Raw genomic sequence first — 19138 nt, 5'->3', positions numbered from 1 at the left:
TAGGTTCATGAAAGAAGCAAACAAAAACCTCCTAGAAGGAAAAAAAAAAAAAAAAAAAGGAAGAAGCAGCATTATTTTGTGGCTAAAATTGCTAAAAATTATTTCTACAAATAATTTTTCAAATGCAATGTCTGACAAAATCAAAGAAAACCAGGCATAGATGCAGTTAAGATAGTATGAATAAGGACCAGCAAAACCAACAACAACAACAAAAGAGACTAACATGGTCTCCGAATATTGGCACTAAGCATATTTTAAAACAATTAGCTTACTATGTCCCAGAAAATAAAATACGGCATTGAAAATTTCAGCAGAGAGCTGGAAATATTTTGTAAAAGACATAGCAGAAACGAAAAAGAACCAATAAAAATTCTAGAACTGAAAATACAATCACTAAGATTAAGAACACAATGGATGGATTTTTACAGGTTAGACCTCACTGAAGAGAGAGAGATAAAGAACTGAAAAATAAGTCAGGAGAAGATATCCAGCATGACATGTAAAGAGGCAAAGCATTGGAAAATATAGAACAGGTGATCAGACCTACATACAGTCTAGAATACATTTAACTGAATGCCTAGCAAAACAGTAGAGACAGAATGGAGCAAAAGGAGTATATTAAGAGGTAATGGAGAGAGTTTTCCCAAGCTGATGTAAGACATGGATCTACAGATTGAAAATTAAATTACATGAACTTGGCAGAGAAGAGAGAGAAGGGGAAAAATATTTTAAGTCAAGGATGACTCTAAGAATTCTAGTTTGAGCAAAAAGATAATGTGACTAACTGAGACAAGAAATAGAGAAAGAAAAACAGATTTATTGGGGTTGGGAGGAGGCAGAGTAAAACAGAAACACACATAGTAGGTTCCAATTTTTACCTGTTGAATTTAACATCCAGACAGGGATAACAAATGGACCATTATTTCTTTAATACTTACTTTTCTTGTCATATTAAGGAATTTCCAAAACTTTGATTGTTTGGAAAGGATCATCAGATCTTTCTTGTCTCAAGAACTCTGCACCTACAGGCCTCCTTCCCTTCCTGCTAGAATCCATGGTTTGCATCCATGAATCGACCTACAAGTGGACATTTGCGGCAAAATGCACAATGACTTGCAAATGGCATCTGTCTGGTGTTAAAATGTAATTATTTATCCATTGCAACCTACACAGAGAAAAACCCATCACAATAAAAAAATGTATTTTTTAGTTTTTAACACCTTGATCTATGACTTCATTTTAAAAAAATACATATTATAAGGGCAAGTTACAGGAAAAATGTGGGTTTTCTGCATATGACACTAACTTCAAATGATGCGATAAATACAACTTTGTGTCACAATATACAATACTACCTTAAGGATTATCATGAGTTTTTAAAATACAGTTATTTGACTTTATTAACACACACACAAAATAAAACACTGGCTATCATAAACTGCTAATTTTTTATTTTTTATTTTACTTAGAAAACAGCACAACTTTCACAATAAGTTCCAGGGATAATGGATAAAAATGACATAGCATGTTTTCTTTTCAACTGGAAAGTCCCCCAAAATGTTAAAAGATAATGATGATGACAGCTATTTACTTGGGCATTTTCTGCATGCTAGGAACTGTTTTATGGGGCTTGCATGGATTCACTCATTAAAGAGATTTAAAGATGTCTACTAACATAAATTGTATGCTAGTGACATAAAGAATATTATTTAATGAAGAATTGCAATTTTTCCCCAAGATTATTCCATTTATAAAATACACTACAACTCAGCTAGTATCACTGGGGACCAGAAATACATGGGGGAGAAATAAGAAAAAAAAAAAAACACTTTACAATAATGAATTACAAGTAAATCTATAATTTTTTCCATATTATATTTTTCTTCCAAAAGTAGAAATAAAATTTTCTAAAACCAATGAACAGGAAAATAATTTTATTTTCAAATAACCCTTTAGATGCCAACGTTAAAATTTTAAATATATCTAAAAGTATCCATGTAATTGCCTTATGCAATCAAAGGTGGATTTTTCAACAGTAACTGTAGGTCTAATTGTCCCAAATGTTTTCATTGTAGATTTTCTCTGTATAACTACTGCTATATTATTGTGATTTCCCTGAATATCATTCCAAATAGAGTCATCATGAATACTTTTGATACAAAATCATGATTTTGTATAATCTGATGAAACTGCCTAATATAATCTCCAGCAGAAAAGGCTAAAGAGATACATTTTTTAAAAATAGAAAATTATTTCAGGAGAATTTTACCTAAGAAAACACATGAACCTAACCTACTTCTTATATTATTAAATGTCTTAAAAGTTTATAAGTAGTTTGGGACATCATTTAGCTACATTCTTAATATTATGGAAAGTTGAAATTTAATAGCCAATCTCTTGTTTACTGCTTTCAGCTATTTTGACCGTCAGATTCCTAAAAATATGGCTCTCTTGCTTAGCTTTTCTTAAAAAACCTATTTGAATCTCTGATGTAGTCTATGACCCTTATTACTTTAAAAACTATGGAGTCACAGAACCATTTGACTCTTCAGATAACGTAGAACACTGAGGGTCTTTGAATCTAGCCTCTCACACATTTGAATCCCCTCTGCCTCATCAACCCAAATGTTTCCCTTCCCCAACACCTGCTAAAATGGTGAATTACTCACAATTACTCCATTTTCAGTTCTCATTATTACAAATGTCTTCCCTACACTGAATGGAAATCTTCCCCAAAACTGCCACCTATTGGGAGCTTCAACAGTCTCAGCACTGACCCTGGCAGATGACCATGGGCAAGTTCATTTCTTGTTGCTTTAGATTCCTTGGTTGTAAAATGGGGATAAGAAATGTGTGTCATAAAGGTGTGGAGATTAAATAAGAGTGTTTATAAAGCACCTGCCACAACGTGGGGTTTATTGGGAATATGAAGCCCTCTTCTGCATGGCTACCCTAGAAATGTGGTGGCAGCTGCTGCTACTGTTTACATTCCTTCTGGCCAAACATCCCCATTTCCTTCAGTGTTTCTTTGAACAACATGGTATTGTCTCCTTTTTCTTCTAGTCATTCCTTTCTGAATAAGTTCAGCTCTTTGAGAGAAGGGTCAACTGTCAATTCAAAAAATATGTATTATCAACTATGTTATCAACTGAGCGCAGTTCCTTACCTATACATGTCATTGAAAGATAATATTTCTCTTTTCCCTGTTGCTGGTTAGATCTTCTCCCCTCCCCTTATTTGGACCTCTGGCAAGCTGGGCTACAAGAAAGGCAATAGGTATGGATACTTTCTGGTTCTAAAGTAAGGAGAAGACAGAAGTGCCTCTCAGACATTAGGATATAGCTGAGAAGTTTCTCTCTTCATTCTGGTAGGATATCGGCTCTTCCTCATCAAGGGTCGCTCCTCTCTGTCCTTTCCATTCCTTCTTCTGGACTTCACAATTCTGGGCGGTGGCTCCATAAGACATCTTCTTTTTGGGACTCGCAAAACTCTCATGGTTGAGTTCTATCTCCTCAGCTAATTCATCCTGGTCAATGATTCCACATTTCTCCTCAGAGAGATTCTCTGGGTCAGCCCACTCCTGTTTCTCCCCAGAAGCAAAGACCCCATAGAAGATCACACCACTGTAATGCACCAGGGCAGCTATGAGGAACACATTCTGCCATTCTTCACGGGTCTAAATAAGGAAATAAAGTGCCAATTAATGTTTTAACTAAAACCAGAGATTGCCACTATGTCCTGGAGGCCTCCACTGTGAAAAAGCATCTGCCCATTTGGAAGGCGATGCTCTGCTCTTTGGGAGGGAGGACGTGTGTCAGAAGCACCATCCAGGATTCAAACCTAATTTAAAAGAAAAACTTAAAAAATGAAAGTTAAGACTAGAATGAATATGAAAGTTAGACAAAACAATAAATATGTATTTTTTTAATTTAGAAAATTCTTTTTTTTGTTTGTTTTTTGAGATGGAGTCTCACTCTGTCTCCCAGGCTGGAGCGCAGTGGTGCGATCTCAGCTCACTGCAAGCTCCACCTCCCGGGTTCACGCCATTCTCCTGCCTCAGCCTCCCAAGTAGCTGGGACTACAGGCACCCACCACCACGCCCGGCTAATTTTTTGTATTTTTAGTAGAGACGGGGTTTCACCATGTTAGCCAGGATAGTCTCGATCTCCTGACCTCGTGATCCACCCACCTCAGCCTCCCAAAGTGCTGGGATTACAAGAAAATACATTTTAAAATAAACAACATATAAAAATATTAATACATGCAGCACCATTGCATAGCTTTTTGAATACTCAAATGGGGTTTCCCTTCACATAGTCAGCTAAATTAAAATTGTTTTAGGAACCCGCCATTTTAAATATCAGAAGTCTTTGAGCCATTAAAGTTCTCACCCTTGACTGACAAGAACTTTATTTATAATCATATTTTCAGTGTTAAAAAAAAAGTATGTCAAAAAATAATGGGAATTTGTGTCTAAGGTTGGGGGAAGATATATTGGATTTAATAGTCAGGTCATTAATCCTATCATTTCATGAAGAGAGAGGGAAAATATGAATTCCCTGCCTATAAAATTCTACCTTCCTTTTCTGTCAAAAAGTAGGAAAATTTATCTCACACTTTCTTCTGCAGGAAGCTGAGAAAACTTCTGAAGTTATATTTGTAATAGGCAATCCAACTAAGAAAATAGTTGGGGGAAAAAAATCCCATGGTATCAAAGAATTCTTATTGCAGAAAGCAGCATCTTGAGACATTTCAATGACAAAGATAAGGAAATCACATGGGCTGTGGTTGAACTCTGGATGGATTTGCCTCTACCACCACCACTGTAGTCTAAATTCACAAAGGCTCAGTAACAACTGGGTAGGTTATTAATGTCCTGTTTATTTTATTCTTTTTTTAATGTGTTTATTTTATTCTTAATAAAGAAGTAGAATAGCACTCATCTTTTTATGCTGAAACATGCTAAGCAATGGATGGAATTAGGCTATAAAGTTTAATCACTGAGAATGAGAAAACAATCTTCAATAACTCATTTATCCCGAGTTGACTGCCTCAGTTTCTTCTTTGTGTCTCTAAACAGTTTCTATGGCCCATCCCCTCTCCCCAGACTTTTATTCCTCAATTGAGAAAACATAGAACAAAACAACAACTAGCCTTGGTGCCATTGATAAGCAATGATTTGAAAATCAGAAGAAGAAAGAAAAAAAAAGTTCAGCTGACTCAGTCAAGGTTAAGGACATACACATTTACAGACTGTGGTAGAGCCTTGAAACCTCAAGTTTGTATAGTGCTCCAGTCCTCTGATATTGTAACCCATAGCCACAAAGGAGACCTTTACCTTGTGCCTGGTCATTGCACCGACAATGAGGGGACAGACCATTCCAGAGAGGGTTCCCACTCCGTTTGAGATCCCCATGAGAATGCTGGCATAGCGGGGGGCAATGTCCAGGTGGTTGACATTAAAACCTACAGTGAAGCCAAAACCTCAAAATCAGAGTCAAGAACAGAATTTCAAATATGCTTTGGAAAATACTCAGTTGCCCCAACCTTTACCAATCTGTTTGGTTTCCTCTAGTATATGACTAGTTTCCAGACCAAGAGGACTGGGTTCAAGAGGCTGTGTCTGCACAAAGCAGCACTGGTAGACAATGCTGGAATTGATTATGGATATCTATCATGGGCTCTCTCTACAAGGAGAATCATGTCATCTCTACCTTGTAGGTTCTGAATTCCAAAATACGGTGTTTGGCACAATATTGAAAAGCCTAAAGCCTGAATCACATTTATTCAGACTAAATAATCATACAATCACATACAGTATGACTAGACCAAACCTTGCTTTGTAATATTCCCACTCCTACCCCTAACTTACTCTTAAAAGGCAGCCAAGGGTAAGCCTACTTTATTGGCCACATGGCCACATTTTCACACAATGAAAAGCGTGCTTTTTAATGAAACATTTGCACAAACACTGGGAGAACCTTCTGTAATTTACGAAACACTTTCACACACCTACTTGATTTGGAGTCTGTAAATCTGGACTTGAATCTTATTTCTACTATGTAAACAAGTAATTTGGGGCCCTTTGTTTCTTCATCTCCAATATGAGGATAATATTACTACTCACTTCACAAAGGTGCTGTGATAGATACTCAGGGGAAATAGGTATGTGAAGCCCTTGGCAAATATCAAAGCTAAGCTAACTACCACTACTACTACTGCTAACTTCTGCTGCCACTGCAAAGTAACTCCCTCTCTTTGAGGTCTTCTATCAAAAGATAATGCTGCTGGCCGGGCATGGTTGCTCACGCCTATAATCTCAGCACTTTGGGAGGCCGAGGCGGGTGGATCACCTGAGGTCAGAAGTTCGAGACCAGCCTGGCCAACATGGCAAAGCCTCACCTCTACTAAAAATACAAAAATTAGCCAGGCATGGTGGCACATGCCTGTAATCCCAGCTACTTGGGAGGCTGAGACAGGATAATCGCTTGAACCCAGGAGGTGGAGGTTACAGCGAGCCGAGATCCGACTTTGTCAATATATTGCAGGGGTGCATGTTCGAATCAGACAGACAGTTCTGGCAGCTTAATTGAGATGCAAGCCTAGACCAAGGATTTAAACTTCCTGAACCTTAGTTTCTTCATCTGTATAACGGGATAATGATTCTTATAAAATTGATGTAGGAATTAAGTTAAATAATGTATATTAACTGCATGATGCATAGATGTGTAAACCAACATGCACGCTCTTTACAGGTGGTTAGCCATCCGTCTTGTTTACCACCATCTCCCCTGAACTAGCAAAGTGCCTGGCACATTGTAGTCACTCAATAAATAGTTGCTAAATTAATTACCACCTTCAGCTACTGAAATTATAGCAAGGGGTTGTAGGCTTTATTCATCTTTTTGTTTTCCTTTGCTTTGCTTTTTATTTCTTTATTCTGTGCAAAAAAAAACTGAAAATAGGACTTAAAACATTTTTTGTTCTAATCTGGCACATTGGTTGGTTGTCTTTCCTACCTCCCTTCAGGGAGAAATTTTGAGAAAACTTTTTGATAATAATAAACATACCTTATCTTTCAGGTCAATGTGCCAAATGATCAGAATATAAAACAGCTGCAAGTTCATTAATCTTACCATTGATTTGAATGTGATAAACACTTTATTAGAAAAGAATCCAGAGATAAGAAGCAATTAATATGATTGTTGAGTATTATGCTCTGATACAAAGCCTGGGCATCTGCATTCAGCTAAAGATAATGTGGGAAAAGCCATTTAGGTTTCTAGCTGCACAATCCTGACATTTGGGGAGGGGGGGAAATCACTGAGAAATTGAGATATTGATAGATTTTTATAGCAGATAAAAAAATTACACATAAACTGAGAGAATCTATCTTCTCTGTATAGGACATTTCCCAAAACAGGCATCACTCATCCCTTGCCTATTTTTAACTTCATCTACCTCAGCAGTCTCGTCTATAATCAGCTCCTAAATTGTGCCAGTCAGTCTTCCCTGGCATCTATGTTTATTCCTTTAAAAGTTGGCAGACAGTAGATTCTGAGGAATTATTGCCCCTGTGGCTGCAATCCCTCCCACAGTGTCATTGCTGGGACCAACAGACGTTTATTCCACACTCCCAGCCACTTCACTAGGCAAGTTAAACCACACTTTGGTTTCCCCACCAATAAAGTGAATATAGCAATACCTTTCTCATCAAGGTTGCAATGAGGATGAAACGAAATCATGTTTAAAAAGTGGCAAGAAGGCCAGGTGTGGTGGCTCATGCCTGTAATCTCAATACTTTGAGAGGCCAAGGCAGGAGAATCACTTGAGGCCAGGAGTTCGAGAACAGCTTGGGCAATATTGTGAGACCCTGTCTCGAAAATATATATATATATATATCTGGAAGTGGTGGCACATGCCGGTAGCCCCAGCTACTCAGGAGGCTGAGGCAGGAGAATCAGTTGAGCATGGGAGGTAGAGGCTGCAATGATCCACGATCATGCCACTGCACTCCAGCCTGTGTGACAGAGCGAGACCCTGTCTATTTTTTTTTTTTTTTTTTTTTTGAGACAGAATCTCTCTTTGTCACCCAGGCTGGAGTGCAGTGGTGCAATCTTGGCTCACTGCAACCTCAGCCTCCCCAGTAGCTGGGACTACAGGCACATACCACCACAACCAACTAGTTTCTGTATTTTTAGTAGACATGGGGTTTCACCATGTTGGCCAGGCTGGTCTCGAACTCCTGATCTCAGGTGACCCATCTGCCTCAGCCTCCCAAAGTGCTGGGATTACAGGCATGAGCCACTGCACAAGGCAAGAGACCCTGTCTAAAAAAAAAAAGAAAAAAAAAAGGAGCTTCTGTGATTTGGAGTATTGGGTTTCTCTCCTTCAGATTGTGACTTAATTGGCAATCGGGGGAAAGGAAGCAATATGAACTTGAACATTTCAGTATCTCTGGGAACAGGATATGGATCTCTTTTGCATCACAAAGTTATCAAGGGAAGGCGTTCCTCCGCATCCTAGTGGAAGCAAATCATGATTGCTCTGCCCTTGCTACTCAAAGTGTGGACTGCCCTGCAGCAGCGGCAGCAGCAGTGCTGGGGAGCTTGCTAAAACTGCAGAATCTCAGGCCCCACCCTAGAGCTACCAAATCAGAATCTGCATTCTGAAATATCCTACGGTGATTTCACATAACATTTTGAGAGCCACTGGGCTGGTGTGTGTACTAATAGAACAATAATGGTGAACACTCGTTAATTTTGTTATGCATCTGGCACTGTGCTAAAGACTTCAAAATAAATACAGCTAAGGTTTTTATTTGAATAAGTATTGCCACTAGAATGCAAACTTTATGCGGATGAACTCTTTCATTTATTCACTGCAATATCCCCAGTGCTAAGCATAATGCCCAGCCCACAAGAAGTGTGAGGAACTGCATGAATTATCTAAGTTTATCCTCCCAACAACCCTGTGAGGTTGCTGTTTCATCTCTCCAATCTCTAGATGAGAAAACTGAAGCTTTAGAGTTTTCATAATTTAGCAAATTTTTTCTTTTATAAATAGTACGTAGTAAAGAGGGCCTCAAACCCAGGTCTATGCATCTCTAAACCAAATTACTTAGCTGCAAGTTACTTTTAATTTAGACTTTTACTTTATTTTCTAATTTATTCATCAACTCTATTTATTTTGATAGATACAAGCCCCTGTCTTAGGGCAGTTTAGACCAGAGGTTCCATATTTTTCTATTCTGGGACACTAACACTATTTGATATTTAAGGCAACCTGGAATAATGGAAGGAAGGAGCGCAGCCTTTGGGCCAGGCAGAACTGTTCTGTCATCCTTCCTTTGCCACTAACTGTGTGATATTAAGAAAGTATCAAATTTTTCTAAGCTTTAGTAAAATAGTGAAAAATCCAGTAACATAGTGATATACTACTACTTGCTTCACAATGTTATGATATATATGCAATATATGTAAAATTTTCTTTAAGTAACCATTTTTTATTTTTATTTTATTTATTTATTTATTTTTCTTGAGACAGGGTCTCGCTCTGTCATCCAGGCTGGAGTGCAGTGGCACGAACTCAGCTCACCGCAACCTCCAACTCCCAGGCTCAAGCCATCCTCTCACCTCAACCTCCTGAGTAACTGGGACAGCAGGTGTGTGCCATCACACTTAGCTAACTTTTTGTATTTTTTGTAGAGATTGGGTTCTGCCATGTTGCCCAGGCTGGTCTCGAACTCCTGGGCTCAAGTGATCCATTCGTCTCGGTCTCCCAAAGTGCTGTGATTACACACGTAAGCCAGCGCACCCGGCCAGTAACCATATTCTTATTACGATGTTTTAAAGATAGAGAAACAACTAAATTTCACTCTTTGACCCAGTTTTGCATAGGAAGCTTCTGATATGATTGCACTCTGGCCTCTCTCTCACATATAGTAGACTGGTTTCTGCTCCTGTAAAATGGGAATCGTAACAGCACTGATACCCAGCAGAGTAGTTGTGAGAGAGATAGGGCTTAAAATACACAGATCACATGGAACAGTCCCTGGCACAGAATCTGTGCTTGGTCATCGCTAGCTCACATCATCATTGTCATTATTTTTTACCCTGTTCAGAAAGTCACTTCCCCTCTCTGGACCCGCATTTTCTTGTTTGGAAAATGAAAGCAATGGAGTAGACAAGAATCTAAAGAAGGTTTTCACTCTTAAAAAAACTTCTGATTCTATGACTGTAATGACGCTCGCAGTTCTCTAGCAAGAGGCGTGGCTTGAAAAAGTCACAGGAGCCTCTGTCAGGTAGGGTGACATGCTGCTAAAATATGAAAGTCCACTTCACCCGGGACATATGCTTGGGCCTCTGCTCATGTCTCAGAAGGGTCATCTGCACTTTGTGTCTTTTCCCATAACAAGGTAAGTAGGAAACATTCCACCTTAACTGAGCTCCCAAGCCCAGTTCTCAGTGATCCTACAAAATCACCCCCACTAGATGACATTCTCTGGGCGGTGGTCCTGCTCTCTGAGAATGGACTGGCTACTGAAAGAACGTGCTACAATATCCTTGTCCTTCCTTCTTCCTGGGAATTGTTGAATCTGTAGTCAAGATCTGGAAACCCAAAGGACACATTACCTGAAATAGCAAAGCCACTAAATCCTACAGCAAGCACCAGAAAGGAGATAGCCACCCCTTTGGTATGGGAAAAGCCAACCACCAGGAGTAAGGTTGCCTCCATGCCAAAACCTGCAAATGGAAACAGCAAGGGAAAAAAATGTCATTTTCATATCAGTCAACCCAAGTTCATTTATTTATCAAATAAGAACTAACCTATAATTCCACAGACCTAAGTTTGTTTTGTGTGTGTGTGTGTGTGTGTGTGTGTGTCTGTGTGTGTGTGTGTGTGTGTTTAACTTTAAGTTCCGGAATTTAAGTGTTTGTTTTTTTTAACTTTACTTGAATTTCTGGGATTTAAGTTCAGGGATACATGTGCAGAAAGTCCATGTTTGTTACGCAGGTATATATGTGCCATGGTGGTTTGCTCCACCTATCAACCCATCATTTAGGTTTTAGGCCCTGCAAGCATTAGGTATTTGCCCTAATGCTCTCCCTCCCCTTGCCCCCTAGCAGGCCCCAGTGTGTGATGATCCCCTCCCTGTATCCATGTGTTCTCATTGTGCATCTCCCACTTATGAGTGGGGACATGTGGTGTTTGGTTTTCTGTTCCTCCACAGACCTACATTCTGGTACGGTGCTTACAATGCCACCCAGGTCTTTCATGACTACATGACTCTGCTAATATTCCCTGGGTGTTTGCGAACTTTCTAACATTATCCCAGTGCACCTTGAACATCACACGGTCCCAATAGATTCCAGTGATGCCCCTGAGATGAGGGACGTTAATTATTAGTTGCTTCATGGGTAGCTGCCCCTGCCATTGTTAAATACTAAAACTCTACTATGTAACTGTGATAATGATTCCCCTTTGACTAGTTATGGCCTTTCCCATAAAAGTAAAATGACAACACTCTAATATTTATTGCCAAAAGTAACCAGAAAACTGTAGCAAACATCTGAAACAAACAAACAAAAAAAAACAGCACTTCACCCCTTGTAAAGCAAAAGTCAAAATTTTTCTATTTCAAAGTTCACCAAGCTCTCAGGCCTCTTAAAAAAAAAAAACAACAAACAATACCTGAGATTTTTGCACAGAAAATATTGCAGAACAAAAGTGCTTTCTGTTCCTTTCATTCAGAATAAGTTAGTCTAGCACAACAAAAAATAAAAAGAATGAGGAAATTATGAAGAAGTTTCTTCTCACCCGAAAAAAAGTTCAGCTAACAACAGACAGAAAAATGATATAAATATCATTTGCAAGTATACAGAGTGCCTTAGGAGGGGGAAGAGACAATTAATGGTGCTTCATTTGGAGACTGTCTGCTGATTCCAGACATCTCCACACAATTGTCCTACAGTACCTCAAAGGCAACATGCCCAAATCAATTCTCTCACCCCCTATTTTTATTTATTTATTTATTTATTATTATTATTATTATTTTTTGAGACAGAGTCTTGCTCTTATCACCCAGGCTGGAGTGCAACAGCATGATCTCGGCTCACCGCAACTTCTGCCTCCCAGGTTCAAATGATTCTCCTGCCTCAGCCTCCCAAGTAGCTGGGATTATGGGCATGTGCTACCACGCCCAGCTAATTTTGTAGTTTTAGTAGAGTTGGGGTTTCACCATGTTGGCCAGGCTGGTTTCGCCATGTTGGCCAGGCTGGCCACTCCTGACCTCAGGTGGTCTGCCCACTTCAGCCTCCCAAAGTGCTGGGATTACAGGCGTGAGCCACCACCCCTGGCCTCTTCCCCTATTTTTTTACTCCTAAACAAACAATGCAAACCATCGCCACCACATGCTTTCTTCTCTAAATTAATCTCCTTCTCTAAATTAATCTTCCATATTCTGTGTTTAGAACCTACTCTTTAGAGTCAAACTGGTATGGGTTCACTTTCTACTTCAAAATCACTAATTTTGTGACCTTGAACAAGTTACTACACCTCTCAGATTCCTCATCCAAAAACTGGAGATAATACCACAGCCTTGTAAGGTATTGGAAAGTAAATGAAATTGGTATAGGAGGTACCGACTGTGGCACATGGGCACAGCTCAACAAATGATAGCCAGAAATCCGATGCAGAAACTTCAGAACTGCCGTGGACTGCTCCTCCTGCCTCAGCTTTCATATACAAATCTGCGGGTTTGGCCTCGGAAATATCTGTCCAGTGCAACTGCTGCTTTCCCCTCCCCTGTCACTGCTTTAGTTCCAGGCCCCGTGACCTCTTACCAGGACAACTGCAATAAGCCACCTTTTTTTCTTCTTTTGTTTGAGACGGAGTCGTGCTCTGTCGCCCAGACTGGAGTGCAGTGGTGCAATCTCAGCTTATTGCAACCTCTGCCTCCTGGGTGCAAGTGGTTCTCCTGACTCAGCCTTCCCAGTAGCTGGGATTGTAGTCCACCACCATGCCCGGCTAATTTTTTTTTTTTTTTTTTTTTTTTTTTTTTTGAGATGGAGTCTTGCTCTGTCACCCAGGCTGGAGGGCAGCGGCGCGATCTTGGCTCACTGCAAGCTCTGCCTCCAGGGTTCATGCCCTTCTCCCGCCTCAGCCTCCTGAGCAGCTGGGACTACAGGTGCCCACTACCACGCCCGGCTAATTTTTTATATATTTAGTAGAGACGGGTTTTCACCGTGTTAGCCAGGATGGTCTCAGTCTCCTGACCTTGTGATCCACCCACCTCAGCCTCCCAAAGTGCTGGGATTACAGACGTGAGCCACCACCCCCAGTCTAATTTTTGTATTTTTAGTAGAGGCCGGGTTTCCCCATGTTGGCCAGGCTGGTCTCGAACTCCTGACCTCAGGTAATCTGCCTACTTGGCCTCCCAAAGTGCTGGGATTACAGGCCTGAGCCACCATGCTCAGCCACAATAAGCCACTTTGGTAGTCTTCCCAACTCGTCCTCCTCTGATGCATTCTCAATACCACTGTCTTCCTAAGCCACACACCTCATTATTTGCTCCTATGCTTAACATGTTTGTCATGGGCTCCATATCATGAGTATAGTGTTCTGTAATGAATCCCTCCTGCTGTTCCAGTTTCATTTTCTTCCAGCCCTCATCACTTTGCTTACTGCCCCCATTCTGTGGCTAGCCCTCTGTGCCAAAGACATACTCCTCTGTTAGCTGTTTTCTAACCACACAGTACTGTCTCACACCTGTACATATTTTCACACATTGTTTCTTTACCTGGGATACTCTTCTCTCATCACTTTCTCTTTTTCTGGATAAATCTTACTATTTTTAAAGTACAGATTAAATAGTGCCTCCTCTAGAAAGCTTCCCTAACAACCCTCTCCCTACCCTCAACCAATGAAGCTGACATCACCTTCTCATCATTTTATAGAACTTTTCAGTATTGCTTTGTAACTTTTCATTTGTGTTTCTGCCTCTCCCACAAAACTGTATATTTAACACAGAGTCTGTCTAGCATGTAGTATGCACTCAATAAATAATGTTTGGCCAGGCATGGTGGTGCACACCTATAATTCCAGCTCTTTGGGAGGCCAAGGCAGACAGATCACCTGAGGTCAGGAGTTCAAGACCAGCCTGGGCAACATGGCAAAACCCCTTCTCTACTAAACATATGAAAGTTAGCCAGGCACGGTTGCATGTGCCTGTCATCCCAGCTACTCAGGAGGCTGAGGCAGGAGAATCACTTGAACCCAGGAGGTGGAGGTTGCAGTGAGCCAAGATTGCACCACTACACTCCAGCCTCGGCAACAGAGTGAGACTCTGTCTCTAAATACATACATACATACATACATACATACATACATACACGTTTAATGAATTAATGCAAAGGAAAGGAAATGGGACCCAGAAACAGGAAAATAAGATTCACAAGCTGAAGTACTTACCGTAAATGATGGTTATTAATATTTACCTTTTTGAACCTATTTCTTCAACACTACTATAAAGAAGGGCAAGAACTAATAATTGTTTTAAATGACTTCTAAAGAGGATGAAATGTAATTAGGGAAGTCTTACTTTTAAAACCATAGGCTTTATATCATTGCTACTTGTTCTTAATTTTGTTTCAACATTTAAGATTACACATAGGGAAAAATTGCTAGTGTTTCATATACTAACTATATGTGTCTTAAACTGGCCTATCCTAAATAACAAGGCATCTGGCTGAAACTTCTTTTATTTTAACACTCTCAACAGAAACGTGCAGAAAGTCAATTCCCCCAAAGGATTAGAATGATGACATTGTATAAAGAATAAAACTTACAAATGATACATCAGTTCATCTGTAAGAAAAAAAATTTTGGCCAAATAGCAGATTGCCAATGGAAAAAAAGCATTTAAGAGCCTAAATGGTTTCTACTGACAGTTAAATACTAGAGACAGGGCTGCATGTTTCAGGAGCTTAAGGATAAAATTTGAACTTTAGGGATAATCAGGAGACCCTTAAAATTGAACCTATTTAGAGTTGCCAAGAAAAACAAAACTAGGACTTAAAGGCCTAAGAAATATTTTATTTCATATTAAAACAATCTGAAGTTCACATATGCAACTGATTCAGCCAGAATAGAATTTTTGACCTCAGTTACACTTCATATGTTCTACAGAGGGGGCAGGACAAGAATTTGGCATCTGTCTTTAAGTATCATAGACGTAGACCCTGATTCAGAATGAATTGAACATCATGTCTTAAGTGATCTGCTTTGCTTTAAATGATTTTAATGGCACATTACAATCTATGGAAAGAAAAGATGACAGGCTCCAAGATATGTGTGATCCTTCTCAGATGAGAAATGCCTTCTATATTTCTTATTAGGAAACTAAAAAGCCAACCAAAATTCTCTGGAAGATCATACCAGTGCTTCATCATTTCCAAATCAACCTGCATTCTTCACTGATGGCACAAAACTTTGTTTTCATGTAGTTATCTCTGCTCTAGCATCTCTGTATTTAAGCAGAAAAAGTAGGACCATTATGGCCTTTTTAAAAATTTTATTTTCTATATATAACTCACTGGCCCTACTATGTCAAAATATAAAAGAACGGCCGGGCACGGTGGCTCATGCCTGTAATCCCAGCACTTTGGGAGGCCAAGGTGGGTGGATCACAAGGTCAGGAGATCGAGACTACCCTGGCTAACACGGTGAAACCCCGTCTCTACTAAAAATACAAAAAATTAGCCAGGCGTGGTGGCGGGTGCCTGTAGTCCCAGCTACTCGGGAGGCTGAGGCAGGAGAATGGTGTGAACCTGGGAGGCGAAACTGGCAGTGAGCCGAGATCGTGCCACTGCACACTCCTGCCTGGGCAACGAAGCGAGACTCCATCTCAAAAAAAAAAAAAAATTATATATATATATATATGAACATGACAAGCCATGTGAAGAGGTATTTTTTAAAGATGGGCGATGAGGCAGAAAGATTCCACATATGCCTTCTAGTTTCTGCAGAAAAAAACTATTTCCTCTCTACAGGCACTTTGTTAGCAATTAAACATCTTTGAAAGTTCTCATCACCACGACATAACATAATCACCACCAATTATGGAGAAACAGCAGAGGTATTGGGGCAGAATTAAATAGGAACAAGACATTCCCACAAAATATGCTCAAGAATCTCCAATGCATCTGGGTTTAGAAGAGGTTGTGCAAATAGTGTTTAAATCCAGAAGCTTCTTTAAAGTTGCTGGTTTAGAAGTACATTTTTTTTGGCCAAAGGAAATACAATCACAGATATTTGTTAAAGAATTCTGAAAAACTTCTGTGTTTTTTGTGTCTTGAACATAGGAGAGAAAAAGCAGCATTAACATTTGTTGAGAACTTTTTATAGGTTGAACACTGCACTAGATGCATTTATACATTGTATAATTTAACTCTCATAACTATCCTCTGAAGTAAATATTATTATGTAATTTTAAAGATGAGAACTGTTGGCTCCAAGAATTTAGAAATCGACCCCCCTCTCTCTATCTACATTGCTGCCTCATTTGTCCAAGCCACCAGCTTCTCTAGACAGGACAACTGAAATCACCTCCTACCTGGTCTCCTTTCTTTTACTCTTGTACCCTGCATAATTCCCCAGATTAAAAATAAATAAATAAGGCCAAGCGAGGTGGTTCATGCCTGTAATCCCAGCACTTTGGGAGGCCGAGGCGGGTGGATTACTTGAGGTCAGGAGTTTGAGACCAGCCTGGCCAATATAGTCAAACCCTGTCTCTACACAAATACAAAAGATTAGCCAGGCATGGTGGCCCATGCCTGTAATCCCAGCTACTCAAGAAGCTAAGGCAGGAGAACCACTTGAACCCAAGAGGCGGAGGTTGCAGTGAGCTGAGATTGAGCCACTGCACTCCAGCCTGGGCAACAGAGAGAGACTCTGTCTCAAAAAAAAAAAAAAAAAAAATGAGATCATATCCATTCCGTGCTTTAAATCATCTGCGTCTCAATGTACTTCAAATAAAACCCAAGTTCTGCATACGCCGACAAAGCCTGCCATGATCTGACCCTAGAAAAACATCCCAATTCCATCTCCTGTCACTCAGCCATTCTGACTCCCCTTCCTTCTATTCTCACACAGGCCACATTCCTGCCTGCCCCAGGGTCATTGCACATACTATTCCCTCTGCCTAAAATCTTTTCCTGAGAGAGCTGTAATAAGGCAGCACATGATGAGTTGCCAATCTAGCCATGTGGACATATTCAGAGGGATCACTGGAGAATGGCATGGCTTTAAGGAAACACAAGAGGAGAAGAATCGAGCTGGATGTATAGAAAGGACTGGATTGAGAGGTGAAGGTGAGAACTCACAGGGAAAGAGAAAGGGAGTGGGCAGTCAGAGACAGAAAGATATGTTCAGGGCTTGAGTGAGGGCTGTTCAGCTGGAGCAGAATTTTATAATTAGAAGGGTGAGGCTTTGGCTACTGTATTAGTTTTCATTTTTTAAATGTTTTATTTTTTAATAGAGAAAAGTTCTCACTATTGCCCTGACTGATTTCGAACTCCTGAGCTCAATCAAGTGGTCTGCCCGCCTCAACCTCCCAAAGTGCTAGGATTGCAGGCGTGAGCCACTGCACCCAGCCTACCACTGTGTTAGTTTTCATTTGCTGCTGTAATAAATTACCACAAACTCAGTGGCTCAAAACAACACAAATATCAAGTATCTGCTGAGGGACAGACTTAGGGGTCTTTAAGATCATTCCAATGATTAGATGTCACCTCTAAAATATGCTCTGCACTATTGTACAGTTCTGGAGGCCAAAAATCCAAAATAGTACAGGGCTAAAGTCAAGGCAGCAGCCTGCAGAGTTGCATTCCTTCTAGAGGTGCTATGGCGGAATCTCTTCTTGTCTTCTCCAGCTTCTAGGGTCTGCTTGCATTCCTAGGCTTGTGACTGCATCACTCTGACTCTTGCCTCCACCATCACGTCTTCTTTTCTGACTCTGACCCTCCTTCCTCCTTTTATAAGGATTATTGTGATTATATTGGGCCCAACTAGATAATGCAGGATAAACTCCCATCTCAAGAACCTCAATTTAATCCAACCTGCAAAGTCCCTTTTGACATGTGAGGAAACATATTCACAGCTTCTGAGGATCAGGACATGGGCATTATTCTGGCTGCTACAGCTCTCTTCGAGAGGACTTGAATGCAATATCCCAGAGCTTCACCTCCTGCCCACCAGATAGCAGGCCTACATCCGCTAACCCTCAGTCCCCTACAAGAAAGTTCAAGCTAAGGTCAGGCCCACACATCCCTGCCAGGGACCAGCAGTCAAGCAACTGGGAGAACAGGTGCCAACAGACTCTTAGGCTTTCTTCCCGAAATGCTATGGGATCAGATCATGCCTGCTCCTGTGTCCCTTGGTATAGTCTTCACTTCTAAATGTGCCAGACCTAGCTATCTGTCACAGCACACGCAATCCGTCCCTTTCAACTTAATATCACAGTTGTGAGCTCTTGCCCATAGGTGGCGCTATCCTCTACCTCCTGCTCGCTCATCCTGACTAGTCCTCCAGAGGGGTAGCAGCTAACTAAGAGCTTTGGCGGTAGGCTCTGGCCCACCTGATACGTTGCGGGGATCTGCTACTTGAGCAAGTCCCTTTATTTTACCTCTGTTTCCTCATTGCAAATTGCATATAGTAATAGTACCTTCTCCACATGGTGGTTATGAAGATTAAATAAAATAATGTATGTAGAAGATTTAGCTTAGTGTCTGGCACAGAAAGCATTCAATAAATGTTCATTTTAAAAGCTAAACAAAAAAGATGAGTTTTTTAAAAAGCACTCATGAACATTGCAGGGGTTCACAATTACTTTCGCCTACCTCTTTTGGGAAATCACGTACCATTCACTTTGTCTTTACAAAATTAAAACATAAAGCAGAAGCTAAATAAACCAGGAAAGAGAATGGTGTGTGTGTGTGTGTGTGTGTGCGCGTGCATATATCCCATGCACAAGCATAGGCTAGGAGGAAAGACTACTTTTCTCCTGTTTCTTACCAAAACATATGGATAGGTAGAAAGGTAAGCAGAGAAAGGAATAAACTACATAAGCAAACAATAA

General features: G+C 40.3%; 1 protein-coding gene across 2 annotated transcripts in view; it reads right to left on the bottom strand.

Annotated features, from left to right (window-relative positions):
- Positions 1 to 1434: 1434 nt before the first annotated feature.
- Positions 1435 to 19138, bottom strand: part of SLC17A8 (solute carrier family 17 member 8) — a 64725-nt gene continuing 47021 nt past the window's right edge. Inside the window, exons 10-12 of one of the 2 annotated variants that reach the window (XM_003269903.2) lie at positions 10635 to 10745; positions 5339 to 5466; positions 1435 to 3676 (exon numbers count right to left, since the gene is read on the bottom strand). In XM_003269903.2, coding sequence (XP_003269951.1) covers positions 3332 to 3676; positions 5339 to 5466; positions 10635 to 10745 — 584 coding nt within the window. In that variant the 3' untranslated portion in view covers positions 1435 to 3331. The remainder of the gene's footprint in view (positions 3677 to 5338; positions 5467 to 10634; positions 10746 to 19138) is intronic. The other variant, XM_003269904.2, reaches the window with a different exon arrangement.

Source organism: Nomascus leucogenys, chromosome 10 (assembly GCF_006542625.1).
Source record: "Nomascus leucogenys isolate Asia chromosome 10, Asia_NLE_v1, whole genome shotgun sequence".
Lineage (NCBI taxonomy): Eukaryota > Metazoa > Chordata > Mammalia > Primates > Hylobatidae > Nomascus > Nomascus leucogenys.
This window is presented reverse-complemented; position numbering and strand designations above follow the sequence as displayed.